We start from the raw sequence: 16,656 nt of genomic DNA, 5'->3' as shown, positions 1-16,656 counted from the left end.
TCTTCCACTTTTAATGCACGTACCCAATTTAAAGGAAGAACTGTACTGTGCACCTAAAATAGAGTTCTACTGGTGACCTACTTGGAGGTGGTTCATTCCAGTGGAATTTATCTTTTAATAAATATAAATGATCTTATAAATGCAGAGCTTTTTACAGATGTTAAGGTTACAAATTTAAAAACAGGATATACTGGGTACTAGGAAATACCCTGATTGTCTGAGTGTGTGTGTGTGTGTGTTTTTTTCTTTTCTCCTGAAACATAATTCAAGAGCGATTTTTTTTTTGTTGTTGGGTTTTTTTTAAACTCTCTTAAATTGACATGTCACAGGTTGCTGTTCTTTCCCACACCCCACCCCCAGACCTGTGTTAAATCCACTTATAAAATGGAACTTTTTTTTTTTTTTTTTTTTAAGAGAATGCATTGAGAGTTATTTGGAATTTGTGTGATGATGGATAATTGACCCAGACCAGAGTTTTAAAAGATGGGTAGTGTATATCACATCCAGAATATCCAGCTATTGAAACTTAGCAATATGTGTTTATGAAAAATTCTTTGTATTAAATATCCCTCTGTTTGGTTGAATTGTTACGTATAATGATTATGGCAGGAATCTCATGGGCAAATGAGATCATATGCTTACAGGAAACTGCAGGGCATATACACCAAGCAGAAAAATTAAGTTTCTGGCAGCCCCAAATCTGCCATTTCTAACACTTATGTGCTTTACTTTGGAACACTTAACAGTTCTGTAACGTAGGGAGAATAAAGTCATAAACCTATATAATTATAAAGGAGTTGCCAGTGTGTGTAGCTTACATCTTATGAGTAAAGCAGTAATCCATGCTATATAATTACTGGCTGATCTCTGCCAGGTGTAGTCTTAGCAATGACATAACAAATGCTTTGTGGATGTGAGCTAGTGAACTTGGTAGTTCAGGACAGACAATTCCCTGGGACAGAAGGGGATTCTAGGGCCAGTGTTAAGTCACAGAGCCATAATATATATCATAGGCCAGAGTTCATAAAGTATCTGAAAACAAAATTCTGCTGCAGCAGAATTCTGTTTAGGTCATCTTGGGGTATTGGTTTAAGCAGGGCTGAGAGGAAGAATACATCTATATTTGGCCAATTTTTCAGCTTTTATTTTTCTGTAAATTATTTCAGCTCAAACTGACCAATTTTCAAAATATTGTAAGTCATGCTGCTTGTGCGCCACAATTTTTTATAGTGGGGGTTTTTATAGTGGGTCACTTCCTTCAAGAAAAATCATTGGTAATTACTTTGTATGGTGAGAACTGCTCTGCTGTTGGAGTGCCAAAGTAATGTTCTTCAGTAAATGCTTAATTTGGTCTTGTGTTAAATAGTTGGGGGAAAAAAAAGTTTATATTTAACTTACTGCTTTTAAAAACACTTGAAAAATCAGTGGAAATATTGGGGTACAGAATTTAGTACATTAGTCCCTTGCATTTTAAACATAATATTGAAGAAATTAAATGACTAGATATCCAGAAGAGTTTGTTCAGTCTTCAAGGTCATCTGTTTAACTACAAATTTTACTCACTACAGTGAGGCAGTATAAATAATGCTGCCCACTCATTTGACCCTGCTGTTTTAAAATGTTCTGGAGTATATTCCAGGTGGAAAAATTTGGTAGTCGAATAGGCTATTATGCAGGAGGTTGTACTAGCCTGTCTGTAAAAGACAGAAGCTAGTGGTAAGTAGAAGAAGCTGTAATATCCAGGGATAGGTTTCATATTCCTTTACAAAATGGTATGGAAAGACCATTCTACAGAGATTGATAGATCTATCTATTTTGCTAATACAGGAACGGCCTAATTCTTTTGTTTTGTGGGAATAAGTGGTACTGAACTATATTTTGATTCAGACAAAAGAAAAAGTAAACTTATTAAAGATGTACTGTTGATGTAAACAATAAATATATTCAGAAATTTTAGCTGTTCTCTCCTGTAAGCAAAGACAAGCAATGAACTTGCACATTAATTATGATAACTTTGTCTTCACTGGCTTTTTATCTCTTTTATTTTCAGTTAAATCTTCTGGTTTGAGTAAGGAAAAATGCTTGCAGTAGTATAATTTTTTTAAAAATTTTATTTATTACATGTATTTTGTTACAGATGAAAGGTACCATAGACTGTGTTCAAAGTGTTCCTGAAAGATTTTTTTTCCTTCACATAGATCTCACTGCCTATGTTGAGACTCCTGAAAGATTTTTTTTCCTTCACATAGATCTCACTGCCTATGTTGAGACTACTTGAGAGCTGTTTGTGTAGACTGGTTAGCTGTAAATGACTTTTGGAATCACAAAGGAAATAGATTACAGGTGCTTTGACTTTAATTTCAAGAAAATTGATAAATTGTAATGAAGTAAAGATAGAAAATGTTAATTTCTGAAAGGACAGAGATAGAATGTGGCAAAAAGTTGCAAGTGAGAAGCAATGCTTTCAGTTTCTACGAAACCAAGCACCTAAATTGGGATGTTTTGTTACCCTCTGTTCTGTGAGTTATTATATTTTGGCCCGGCAAATAATCTTGAGCAGGTAGGCAGAGATGGTTTGAGATTGCCCCGAAAAACAGTAGCATTGATAGAAAACTTTGAATGTTACCAAAACTGTATTTGAAACAGGAGGGAGGGAAAAACAAATGTTTAAAAGAAGGCAATGGACAATAATATGAGCTTGGAGGAGTGATCTGGCCTTCACTATATGCTGTAATTCTGTAAACCATGCAAGTAGTGTGTGTTTGCAAAACTGCAATGGAGGTAACAACTTCAGATAGTGATGTAGCACATAGTGGAAGTTGTCTGGAAGTGGTTCTTTTGCTAAAGTGTGGGACTCCTTCTTAAATTTCAGAGTTGAACATTCCTCCAGTCTAGAAATTTTAAAATAAAATAGAATTAATTTTGATTATATAATGTGAAGAAAAATTATTGTTATGAGGTATCCAAAGAGAATAAAAATACTGTAATATTCCATATCTCATTCATATTTTTAATCCATTTTACTAAAACGGAACATGGAAATTATAATGACAAAAATGAGAAGCTGCAGGTGATGTGCACACTAAACATACCTAAGAAATATTAACCGTGATTTTTAAGCAAATCTGACTTTAATAGTTTATGTGTGCTTGTTTCTTTATAAAATATACAAAATCTAGAAGATACTACTACTTCCTGCTAGATAATATTTCTGAGTATATTGAGTTACTTGACAACGTGGGTTTAGAAGCATAGACTTTGTTGTCGTGAGGATGAATGTCTGATTACTGTTCTAACTTGTTGTTTTTTGCAGGAGGAAGATATCAACTAGAGATAAAAATTCCAGAAACATATCCATTTAATCCCCCTAAGGTACTCTATTATTTATATAAAATAATTTGTCAATAAGTTATTCTTGAGTATTCTTTTGCTTGTGTGTATATTTTCTTTGTAGTACATCTTATATCATACTATAGTATATCTTATCTTACAGCATCTTGTCTTTTTCAGATTTCTAGATAGAAATTGAAGTTGTTTTCTCTAGATAGAAATCATAACTGCATTCTGTTAGAAGTATGTTCTTTATTAGTCAAATTACAAACTGATAATTTTAGGGGGGGTTGTGCTGAAATGGCTACCACCTTGTTACTGAGCCTTTCATAATTTCTCTTTGTCAAGACAAGATGCTTTTCAGAAATTTGTAATTTGATTTTTGAGAGTATTGTTTTTTTCAGTCTTGCTGAAAGCTCCTTTCAAAAGAAATGCTATAATAAGTACTTAGTTATTCTTAACTAATTCCTTGAATTCCATAGGTTATTATTGGTTGAGTCTTGAGTTAAAGATACCAGGTTTCTCATAGTAATTAAATGTAGCTTAAAATGAAGTACAGTTGTACTGTCGCCCGAAGGAGCAGCACAGATAGTGTGGTCTGACTCCCTCTGCCCCAGAGGAACACGTGAGGCACCCTGCGCTCTCCGTGTTTGAGGACGTGGACACGAGGGAGCAATGTGAGAAACAGCTGTTCTATTTGTTTGCATCATCACGGCCATTTCTCTGCACTCTTCTGTGTGGTTCTTCCTGCTGCATGTGTTTTTCAACTTTCTTTGCCCTTTCAGCTTTGCTGCATCTTTCTAGCACATAAATAAATAAAATAATCAAAATAGTATTCTCCCTAGTCCACATGCAGCTGAAATTTAATATTCCTGTGCCCCAATTCAGTCTTTTCTTCAGTGGCTTCTGACCAATCTTCAGACTGCTGCCTTGTCTGACTCAGCTCCTTGCTTGGCTTTCTGTTTCAGCCTGAGAGGTGTCTGAAAGATGTCTTTGAACTATAAGAACACGTCCTAGATCGTGATTATTTTTGCCCTGGCCTGCCCTACTGGCAAGGGATGTGGGACAAAGAGAAAGGGGGAGATGCCAGTAGGTTGTCCATAGCTCTTGTGCTTTGAGTCACTTCCTTGAGCCTGGAGTGAAAGATGGAGAAAGACCTTCTTAATGAGAAGTTTGCTGGTTTCAGCCTTTTCATCTATGTGTATTCTGGCAGAAACTGAAATAAGGAGGTCTGAAACAGGTCACAGTCCCTGAAACGTGGGTTCGTGGGCCATGGTTTAATTGCTGCTGTAGGGCTTGGTGGTTTCCCTTCCAAAACTCATAGGCAGCTGTTAGCAGCTCAGTGCACTGTAGCAGAGAACGCTTGTTCTGGAGTCCCTGCGGTTGGGATTGGAGGCCTTTTTGCTTGTGTTTAGCCCTGCCTTTCATCTGGAAGATTTTTTACCCTGTTCAGAACATGCTTTGACAACCATTGTTAGCCTTCATTCACTATGAGAAATTACCTAGTATTTACATGACTTTTTACATTTTCAAAGTGATTTATAGACTTGAGCTAGTTAATAAATAGCTCGGCTGACATGATCTCTTATTTTCTGTCCTGGAAAGCAGGACTCTTGTGGTCTTGCACCAAACCTATTTATATACCATGATTGCGCTAATTTTATTACAGTCCTGTACATAGTGTTTTGCTGTAGAGCTTGACGAATAATGTGTTCTTTGTGCTGATTTGCTTGCAGATTAGGGGCAAAAGTTGAAAGAAAATCTGTCTCACAGAAAATATTTGACAGGAGTTCAGAGTGAGAAGGGAGAGATGGGAAACACTGAGACAGAGCTAAGTCACTAGAAGGCGGTTAAAATGCAATGTGAAACAAGAGACTTAAAGAAAACACAAGAAGAAATTCTAGAGGCAATTAATATATATCACTTTCAGAAGACAGAATTTGAGACTTTTGGAAGAAAATAGGACTTTTTAACTTTCCTGGGGGAAAAAAATTGAATTGGTTTTTATTCCTGCCTTATGAGTGTAAAATACTTGGGTGTTAAAATAGATATGATCAACAGGTAAATATTGAAACTAAACCTTCCAACAGCAGAGCAAAATAAGTGTAATCTGGTTAGGTTTTAGGTTTGTTGAAGAGCGTTGCACATACGGACTGGATGGCTGATGAAGACAGTCACAGTCATATGGTAAAATAAATGGTGGTCTCGCATCGACCAGGAAGCTTTATGGTATTTTATGCAACTTCCAACAATTTGTCTGAACAGTGAGAGCCTGTGCTTGCATTAAGACTTCAGGGGCTTGTTCCCTCCTGATAAGTAAGCAGACTTTCTAGTGTTTTAACTGACTTTCTGACAGCACTGGAAGCTGTATGTCTGCATTTGACCATCTGCTTGTGTTAAAACTGGTGTTTATACAATGACTTCACGATGTGATGTGGAAGATGTGCCCACATGAGAATACATGAGAAAGCAGATGCGGATGATCTTGATGCCTTCAAAGGGATACTAGCCTCTTTCTGAGTAAAGTGAGGTTCTAACAAGTCTCATCGCAAACTAGAGGCTTCCAAAAATTGTGTTGTATATCTTTAGTTGTTCTTTTCTTACTGTATCATAAGTGAGTATGCCTTTGTAACGTAATTGAATTGGTACATTTAATATAGGCTCGCTTAATATGCTGAATTTAATAAAAATCTTTGTTCCTAAAAAGATTGTCTTGTATTCTAGGTGCGGTTTATCACCAAAATATGGCATCCTAATATTAGCTCAGTCACTGGGGCCATTTGTTTGGATATTCTGAAAGATCAGTGGTAAGTTTCCCTACAGATTTACATGTGTACAATCAAGTATACCAGAATCCTGAATGGAAGGCAACAGCCCATGGTGCTTTTCACTGGGCATTTGTAATTTGATGTGTCCTTGAAAATGTACACTATTTCAGTGTTATAGTATTTGAGCTGAAAAGAGAATCCTAATAGAATATTAGATGGTAATTTTGGAAAATATTGAATAGATATGATTTAAAAGAGTATTTTGGAAAGCTTTTTCATTAAGGGTGGGTTTTGTTTGTTTATTGTTTGTTTTTGGTATCCGTTCATGCTTCTGCTTCAGTAACAAATAGCGCTACTTATACCCTTCTGCATTTTGTCCATCCAGTCTCCTGAGGTATTTGGAGTGGAGGGAACAAAGTGTTTTTTTCTGATTCTTGGCTTGCACTTCCAAACAAAACTGGTTCTGTTGGAGATAAAACAGTTAATAGAATAAGCATCTGGAAGTATGAAAGATAACAGGAAGGCACAGGAGGAAAATAAGGGACTAGAGAAAAGGGTCTGACCATACTAATTTCCAGATATCATTGATAATACTTATGACTTGAACCTCTCTAAAGAATTTCTTTAGTTGCTTGTAACCTGCTGACATTACCGTAGTTAATATGTTACTGAAAAAAACTTCAGTAGCCAAAATTGGTGGGATAAACCTGCAAGTGTCCAAACTGTAACAGCTGGACAAACCAACCATGTTAGATCTTCCTAGAAGATTGCATGTGTCAACAGTATGATAGGTTTGATAGAGGTAGAATTCACTGCTCTTTGTTGCTATTAGTTGTCACTTTGTTTTTTTTTTTTTTTTTTTCCTCTCTCCTGCCTCTACAATCTTAAAGCAGTTGCATGTGTGTCGGGCAGGAGAATCTCTCAGCAAGCATGCCGAGGTACATGCTGTAGCTTACTCTGATGAAGGCAGTGCAGATTTCTACCTGAATTTATTAATTCTATCACACAGCCGTGCTGGAGATCAACCCTACTTCAGCTGTGCAAGCGCAGTTTCCTACGCACATTAGTGAAAGAGCATGAGTTTGGTCAGTTTGTGCTGGGTTTGCTCTCTGTTCTTTTTTGCTTGGCCAAAAAAAAAAAAAAAAGTAGAACAGGATGATTTCACTGATTTGAATAAAACATGCCTAGCTGGGAAAATAGGCTTAAGCAAAGAGGATGTAGGAGGGCAAAAAATCGTTATTTCTAGTGGTTGATGTGGAACTGCATCCCAGCTTTATTAATCTTCTCTTTGAGAAGAATTTGTCCAGGGTCAGAAGTACCATATTTTGGTACTTTTTTCCACAGCCTGATTGATTTTCTCATCATATCACAGTCTGTTTTACCCAGCTAAGTGTCTTCACAGCTAGTGTTTCCACACTGAAGCACGTTATTTCCCCAAAGTGGCCCTCGTCCAGCCCTGAAAACTTAGGGGAAAGACAGTATTTAGCAGAAGCCATGCTTATTTATCATCAACACCTCTTAGGTCGATTGGATCTTATTTTATCATTTTGTTTTATTTCTTCATGCCTTTATAATAATTGATATTTCTGAATTAGTGTTTTCTGTGAAGAAGGATGGATGGTCTTGCAGTTGTAGCACTGGACTGGGATTCAGGAGAGTGGGTCTGGGTTTACACAGCCCTCGAGCAGGTCTTCTGTGATCTTTCAGTATTGCCAAACCCTGTGGTTTTAACAAACCTCGCCAAACTTCGTGTTGTTTGCAACCTGCTGCTTTAGGAGTCAAGCTGTTAATAGTTATTTAAGATGAAAGTTTTTGGCTTTTGCTGATCAATTTTGAAAAAAAAAAAATCTAAAATATCAAAAGGCAACTAAAAAAAGACCCAAAGAAACCATTAACTTAAAATTTTTATTTATTCCTCCCCTTGAAATTTAGAGAGGAAGAAAGAGAAGGAATTTTTCTTGTATGCTTGTGATGTTTGAAAGTTAGATCTGGCACAGATTACTTGATCTGTGTCTTAAATTCCCCCAGTTTAGCCTTGCCTTCACCAAGATAATTATAAAATAGAGGTCTTGGCATGAGAACTTGCCTTCTGTGTAATTAAGCAGTGATTGGCATGGGGAGCACCAGTATCACACCACTTATGTCCTGCTAAACTCTTCCTTCTGAATGCTGTCTTCATTTGGAAGCATTGAAGAAAGAATTTGCAGAAAATAACTGTGTTTGTGCGTGTGGCTGTTGCGGCTTGGTTCTTATTCTCCTTCCTCTTTGTGCGGTGGTCCCTTCTCAAATGGCTTGCTCTTGTTGTGATCCCTTCACTTTCTAATATTGCTTCTTTTTTGTAATTGAGAGGAAAAACACTTCAGTTTTGAAGTGCTTTTATAAACCCTCTAGTCCTTTGTTGGAGGTGAGGAACCTTTGTGGCCACCTGCATCCCCTGTTGTTTGCAGAATTTCAGTAATGTCCTAGATGAGATTTTTTTTTTCTTCAGCTTTCTAAGGTCATATGAATAGTTAATATTATTAAAAGAAAAAAAAAAGTATGCAGTGTTTATGTTGATAGATGTGCTGTTTAAAGTGAGAAATGCCCACATTACCATGGTGGTTTTCCACAGGCGTAGGTTGGATAACAGTTTGAATAAGATGACAGCCTCTTTAAAACAAAAAATAGCAGCAGAAAGACAACACTCTCCCACCCAGGCCTTGAAGAATTCATTTTTAATGGATTTCACCAGGTGTTCAAAGGTGAATAGGACAAACTCTATTCTTAAATATGCTGATAGCTGCCTTCTGGAAGATGTATTTAGTCTACAGTCATTCTTGTCAAATGTTTTGGTTTCTGAAGTGCAGCTTGTCTGACTTGCAGTGCTCCTATTGAACAATTCTCTTGTTGCTATTTTTAAGTGTAAATCTCAAATTCCAGTGATGTCCCTCATTTTCCCTGAGATCGGTGGGAGTTGAAGGACAGAATCGGGGCCTGTGGGATTTGGTGTGTGGGGTGTCTGTGTGTGTGTGTTTTGGGGTTAGGGGAGGGTTGTTTGTTTTGTAAAATGGCATAGTATTCATTAATATGTGACTGCAAATCCAAACATTTAAATATATTTGGATGATTAAAATATGTTTCTTCCCTCCTCACCCATACCATGATGATGACTTGTCTTGGCGAACATAGTTGAGGTATAGTTATATATATGTCGGCAGAAGGTTTTGTCAAAGCTTGTCAAGTACTTCCCTTAAAAGTTTTAAAAATTTGATTTTAATTTTTTTTTTGTCCTTGGTGTATGTTTTATGCTGAAATTCTCTGTAGCTCTAGATTTTTGTCACACTTAGATTTGCAATACCTGTTATGCCTGTTAGTTGGCAAAACAACTGCTGTTTGCTGGTGGAATTAAGAGGGAGATGACTGTGTAGAAGGAGTACTGTGTATGCTGATACGCTATGGCTTTTGTTGTGCAATTTCACTTGCTGGAGCCTATGTTGATCTTTCTGGCTAATATTCTGTCCTAAAAATCTATTCCTCAATAAAATAAAAAACGTGTCCCATACTGTGCATTGAAACCCAAGCACTGAACTCTTTAGTTTTGCAGAGACCCCTTGTGCAGCGCTTCTCTGCGGGGGGATGTTGTGCCTGGCTGTAGAAGTCCTGGGCTTCTGTAGTTTTGATAGTCAAAATACAGATGCATAAGAGTATTTCCCTAGTGGCTATACTGGAATAGTCTGTCTTCAGTTGTGGTTGAGGTGCAGAAATCATTAGTATATGAGGCACTATAATTAGAGTACCTGTCCAGTCAGCAGCGAGGTAGCAGTTACTTCTGTGATGCATTTTCTTCGACTTCCTGAAACTGCTCAGGCCATTTGAGGATCACTGAGTCCCTTTAAAGCTTTGAGAAGGTTGCAACAAATATTCACGTTGTTTTATGGAGTTTTTTCAACATGCAGGTCTGCCTGCCCCCTACATAATGTCAAAATTATTTTTATTTGCATTTTTTGTTTTGTTTTTAATGGGTGCCCAGTCTGATATTTCCCCTGTGACTGTACAGCAGGCTGCCACAGAAATGCCTGGTGCCCTTCCTCTCTACTTTGAAATTCCTTGAGTCCCTGGTACAAATTACCAGAGGTTTTCTCTCAGGTTAGCAAGTTTAGCAATTTTATAAATGGAATAAATATTGCAGATTTTTCAAAATGTTGCTGGTAACCGGAGCAGAGCAGCAGTGAGCTGGCGGGAGCTGCTCCGCTGCGCTGCCAGGTTCCCTCTCGGAGCCGGGCCCTATGGAGGCTGTCCTCGGAGAGGAGCCCACAGCGCATGAGTGAAAGCTTCCTCGATGGAGAGTTACTTAGCCTTTAAAAATAAATTAAAAAGAGAGAGAGGAAGAACTGACAGCGCTTTGTAATCCTTTTAGGATTCTTTTTGCTCGCTGAAAAGTAGGAGATTTCTTACCTCAGGCATGCTGGGCACAACTGACTGGCTGTGCTTTTCTTAACGTTATTGTTGCATCCATGCCAACACCCCCTGCAGCTTTTTAATGGATGTGCACCTAGATGTTTTTATCTTGTATTTATATAAGCATGTATGTATGTGTGTATACACATGAATACATGTACACACGTATATAAAACATATATCTGAGCTTGGCTTGCTTTGTTCTGGTTTGCTTCAGATTCCCCTTACAAATATCAGTAGCATAATGTTTTTTGGAAGCGGTTAGTTGGAAGGTCTCGGGCACAGCGCTCGGCAGCGCTCCCTGGCAGTGCACTCTGCAGTTCACTGGTAGGTGCCACAGGTCTTTGCTTCTGATTTTTGAGGTGTCAAAGCTGCCAGCTCAGGTAGTGGTGAGGCAGGATTTTGGGTTGAGGCATGGGACGATCAAGGATGATTGTAAATTTTAAGGCACGTGTGAGTCAGTCATGTCAAGGGATTTTGAAAAACGCAAGTAAGATGCTGTGATGTAGAGTTATACTTAAAAACACTCATAAATTGCCCTTGGCTTTTCCATGGTAAGGCGTCAGGTGGATGCTCTTCCCACTTTTGAGCATTGCATTGCATTTCAAAGATGAATACCACTGGAAAAAAAATCCAAGGGTAAATAACAAGAATGACACCTAATTAAACACAACTTACAATGAAAGACTGGAAAGCCATTTTGGGATGCAGAATAGCAGGCTCTGTGAAGCAGTGAAATAGATTTGTGTGTGCGTGTTTTGTTTGTTTGTTTTTTGAGAAATTTGAGAGTCTCCAGTTAAGAAGAGATCAGGCTGAAATCTGTCAGGAGTGATAGAAAACTTCGCCTTGGGCAAAGAGGAGAGTTGGTGACTTTCTGAAACCTTTTCAGCTTGCTGCTTTTTTCTTTTTGCGTATAGTTTGAGTTACCAAAGGAAATTGCTTGAACTCTGTGAGAAGTTTTCCATAAATACATGCCTAGAAATAGTGTAAGAAGGAGGGGGAAACATTGGGAAATGCAGATTTTTTTTTCCTTTTTTTTTTTTTTTTTCCAACAGATCCTGCTTTTCTAGGGTCTGTTTGCAATTCTGAGCAGACATCACCATTTACTTTATTCTCCCTAAGAAGGTAATAGGAAAGAAGAGCTTTTTAAGGAAATTGGGAAATGAGAATCTATTTTTAGCTATCTCTGCAATTTCTTCTAGAAATCTAATTTGTCTCTGAAAAATAATAATAAGCTACATAGATGAAAACTTTACTACTTTTGTTTGATAAGGGAAGATAATTGAAGCCCTAAAGACAGAAGATGCTACCAGAGTATACAATAGTTGCAGCAGAAGTATTAAAAAAAAAACACGTGTGTGTGTGTATAGAGAGAGAGTGAATTCACAGACTTTATTCTCCGTATTTTTATTACAGACAAGCTCAAGTTGTAGCAGGCTTGCTTTCATAGTTTTAAGGATATTTCTTCAAAGTTGTGTCCAACGGAGTCTTTGCTTAGCTATGCATGAACTGAGAAAGCAATTTCTGAAAAACAAGCCTTGAAAATGTTGTAAATTACATTTTTAAGTCTTTTGTATATGCAGCTAAAGTAGTCTTGTCTATAAAATTAAAATTTCAGAATTGGAGTTTTTTGAGAGTTAGCATATAGCCATCTGTATATCCAAATGGATGCAGTATTTATTTTTGATACTCATTTTAAAATTGGAACCTCAGAAGCTCCCACTACACTTCACATAAAAATCAACAAACAGGGTGAACGAACAGGGCCCAGAGGCTTGGGACTGCCCTCCTAGCCTTTCATCACCCTTCTTGCCACAGTGCCTCTCAAGGCCTCCTTTTCCTCTATGGAAGGTAAAGAAGTAGAGGAGAAGTAAACTCCTGTCAGAGTAGCCCAGGTGGCTGTTTTGTTGTGGTTTAAAGGGTGGCCTTGTTTTCAGGCACTGCTGAAGTGGAAAGATTTGTATAAAACAAAACACAGAATTACTGTTGTTTAGTGAAAATAATTATGATTAGAGTTGATGCAGTTTTCTTGTTAAACCTCTCCTGAAAAATCACACTAGATAGTGGAAGAAGATTACTTGGCTGGGGCAAAGGGCTTCAGATTTGAGAGCTGCATCGTAGCTGTGGTAGCTTCTGAAATTCTCTGCAGAAGTATTAAAGTGATCCACCCCTTCAAGCACAGAAAGACCTGGAAGGCTGGCCTTGCATGACCCCTGACTGCAAAAATAGCTACTTTTCAAAGTAGCTGTATCTGCAGATAAAACGTGCTACATGAGGGTTCACTTAGTGTGGGCAGATACCTCTGTGAATTGTCATCCCTGCATACACTAGAGCTGAGTTTCCAAAGAGTGTGAACCAGTAGAGTTGAACAGAGAACAGAAAATTAAAAGAAGAAAATAGCATAGATACATGTAAGGCCAAAATGCTCTGCTGCTCAGTGGTGGTGATTGTTGCTGGTGGTTTTGTGATTTAGGTGTGGGGAAAAAAATGAAATGCTTTGTATTTGGTGTTTCCCAGTTAGCTAGGTCCTCATCACGCATCTGAGGATGTGTTTCAGCAGCTAGATGTTCTTTATCTGATTAAATATAATCCAACTGGTTAATCCATTTGTCATTTAAAGGAGTCTTTAGCTTGGAAGAAGTGGCCCACTTGGAAGGTGAAATGCTTACTCTTGAATTCAGTTGGAAGAGAAACTGAATCTGAAATTCTGTGTAGTTACTAAGGGATATGTCTTGGAAATGGGGTGTTACATGCATGTGTTTTGTGTGTGTATATATGTATATATTTTTCAGAGTTCATGTTTCTAAAAGCCTGAGTTTTTGAAGCGTTAAGTCTGCAAAATTCAGTTTCAAGGACTTTAAGCTGATGTGGCAGTTGGAAAGAGACAATATGTGCTAATTAAAATCTCTATCACTTGGGATATTTCTCACTTGCATTTTAATGTAGAACATGGCACTGTGAAAGCTCAGTGATGCTTATTTTGCTTTAAAAAAAAAAAAAAAAAAAAAGCTTGATTTCCTAGAAAAATGTTCTAGAATTGGAAACAACTAGGGAAGAAGGGCTTATTTGAATGATTGGTGACCTAATGTGAAAGTGGTTCATATGAGCCTCTAGGAATATAAAATTCATGTGTCACGAATGAACCTCTGACACTTCACCAGCATCTATTTTCTGCCTGTTCATCTATATGCTCAGCCACGGTACTGCGAAAATAGACAAGTTTGTGAAAACTGACGTTGGGTATGCAGATTTGCAAACTATTTCCTTTATATCTGGACCATTGGGTCAGCCTCTTCCCCATCAGCTCTCGCTCACTGACTTTGTGTTCAGCCTTCTGAAAAGAAGGAACTTTTCTGTTTTTGGAAATGTCAGCCAAAATGGTGGGTCACAGAGATGGTAGTCATGATCAAAGGCTGATTAAATGGTTTAAAATGTTACAACTTTCCAGATTTAGAGTATTTAACTAAATTTTTCTACAGCTCTTATGAGTGATGATGTAGTTTTATTTAAGTACATAGATGATTTTTTTTTCTGCAAATACATTAACTCTCCTACTAACATCTTGTCATTAATTTGAGCTGCAAGTGTGTGTAGAAGTTGAATGCTTCAACCTCTGGACCTCCAACTTCAGAAGGGTTCTTCAGCACACACAAAAGTTGCCTTTACAGCAATACATTGACAGCAGAAATGCCTTTCTGGCCTCTAGTTTGGCTAATATTCTGTGAATAATGCCAGAATGAAATGAAGTGGAAATAATATTTTCAGTTATGCACTTTTGTAATAGCAAAACTTATTTTGTTATTGAAGGAGAGGTTCACTATGTAAACTGCTAATCATTTGTACCTGAAAGTGGCATATTTCAACTGATGCAATCCAAAGGGCTCAGGTATGTGAAACTCAGGTGTGAAAAGGGGCTTATCTATTAGGAGAACTAAAAATATAGGTCACAATTTGTGTATAAGCCCCTTTCCCTCCAAGAGTGCCAGCAGAGGGAGCACATGGGGGCAGCAGCTCGTGCTGCAGAGCTCGCTCAGGTGCTCACACTGCTCTCAAGGGAAGGGCAGAGGGGCCTTAAGGTCGCTTTCCTCAAGCAAAGTGAGTTTGGGTTAGTTTTATCAAGTGGGCAAAGCTGAATATGTAGACCAGGAGTTGTTTTCCAAGTGCCTAAGAAAGCATTGTCAATAAGAAAGTATGCATTTATTAAATGAATTTTTAATAAAAGTCAGTATTCTAATACATATAACATGCAGCGGTTTAAAATTTATAATTCTTACACTTTAGGTCTTTATTTCTGTGTCTTGTGCAATGCTAGAACTGCAGCAAGATGAGCATAGGCACAGGCTTTGGTAAAGTCATTCTCCAACTGTAATTTTAGGGCAGCAGCAATGACTCTAAGAACAGTGTTGTTATCACTGCAAGCGTTGTTGGCAGCTGCAGAGCCAGATGATCCGCAGGACGCAGTAGTGGCAAATCAGGTAAGATACTGGGTTCACTGCGTGTACTTTTAGCACTTCCTTAAATGTTATTAACTCTGGCTGGATCCCAAACTTGTTTCTTGAGGAAGAGAGGAATTTTAAAGAATTTACTGAAAAAATCCCCAGTTAAAATAAGTGAGTTACTGCAGTTTTTTGTGCTCCTTGCTCCCAGGCTTCCAAAGTAAATAGCAGTTATTTTACAGTGTTGAAAGGTTTGTTGTTTGGTTCTTTCTTCCTTTTTATTAAACTTGGGAGAAATGCATTCAGGTATAACTAACCTTTTAAAATCTAAGGCTTTTAGTATAAGAAAGTAAATGTATTTGTTTAAATTCTATGTGTTTCTTACTTGTAAAGTTAAAGTTGTTCTTCTTTGGTTTGACTTAGTATATAATAGTTCTTCATCTGGTTCAGTGTGAATATTGTTGAGCATCACATTTGCTAATGCCAAAATTTTTGAATACAATTACTTTGGACAAATTATTGTTGCTTTCAATGCTGAGAAGCAGTTCATGTGACTGAAGCACCCCATGTATTTGACATTTGCAAGTACTTGGGGTAACTGTTTTACACATTGCTCAAACTGATGTCAGTGGAATTCGTGTTGATTGCATCAGGTTTTTCAGACTGAAGCAAATTATAACAACAATGTTAATTGGGTCTGAGCCATATGAGCAGTCCTGTAGTGCTGTTTAAAATAATGATGAAAGATAGGAAGAGTCATCCCATAGTTTAGTAGCTGACAAAACCCGAAGCACATATGTGGTGTCTTTCCTTAACTGGGGAGAGGGAGACCGAGCGCAAGAGAGGCCATGAGATGGAAGCCTAGCTGATCACAGGGGCATATTTCAGCAACGGTAGTATGAAGAATGGGGGGAATCACTTCCAGGCTTGGTGTCATCTCCAGCTCTCCTGCAAGCGGCTGCCCTCCAGGAGAGGGCGACAAGCGTGTGCTTCTACCCTTTACAAAATCCAGGAGGATGTTTTGGTAGCAATGTACTAAATCGGCGAGGTTTTAGAAGGAGACGCAGGGATGGGTGAGGAAGGCCCCAGCATTGCTGGGTGGGCAGGAGCAGCTTTAGAGCTCCTCGGATCCCTCTGCTTGGTGGGAAGGGCTGCAGTGTTCCTGCTGGGCCGTGCTGGTGGTCTGGAGGATGCTCCAGAGCCAGCTAGGAACGGATGTCCCCAGCAGGCTCTGCTCAGGGAGGAGCCTTGAGGAGGCGGGCAAGATGTCCCTGCATCCTTGCTGTCGCACTCCCTCTTCATCAGAAATCCAAACAAACTTCTCCACCGCTTGGTTTTGGGACTGCAGCAGTGCTGCTGAGGATTCAGTTTCTCCTGCTGGCAGCAAATACCTGCATGAAAGTGGCTCTGGGGCTTGGCCTTTGCCTGCCAGCTCCTACATACATTGTAGGCACAAAGTCATTGTAAGGCTGTTGAGGAGAGAGCTGGCAAGCACCAGCTTTTTTCTTTCAGAGCTTTGTTCTTTCAAAACAAAGCCTCCCAGGTTAATCTCCACGCTCATTACAGTGCTTGTCATTTAACTATACTGCACTTAACCTACCAAACCTAACCTTTCCAGGTAAACGGCCTTCAGGCATTTCAAATGAGTCCCAGGGAGAAGAGTGGCTGTAAAATCAAAAACCTAC

At 38.4% G+C, this 16,656-nt stretch overlaps 1 protein-coding gene across 1 annotated transcript in view; it reads left to right on the top strand.

The window, feature by feature from the left end:
• UBE2K (ubiquitin conjugating enzyme E2 K) overlaps positions 1–16,656 on the top strand; it is a 36,037-nt gene that overhangs the window by 15,806 nt on the left and 3,575 nt on the right. The window contains exons 3-5 of the mRNA XM_088524765.1: positions 3,314–3,372; positions 6,055–6,137; positions 14,911–15,010. Of these exons, the coding sequence (XP_088380891.1) occupies positions 3,314–3,372; positions 6,055–6,137; positions 14,911–15,010 (242 nt within the window). The remainder of the gene's footprint in view (positions 1–3,313; positions 3,373–6,054; positions 6,138–14,910; positions 15,011–16,656) is intronic.

This window comes from Tinamus guttatus, unplaced genomic scaffold, assembly GCF_059628265.1.
Source record: "Tinamus guttatus ecotype Peru unplaced genomic scaffold, ASM5962826v1 Tinamus_guttatus_pri_ptg000213l, whole genome shotgun sequence".
Taxonomy (NCBI): Eukaryota; Metazoa; Chordata; class Aves; order Tinamiformes; family Tinamidae; genus Tinamus; species Tinamus guttatus.
This window is presented reverse-complemented; position numbering and strand designations above follow the sequence as displayed.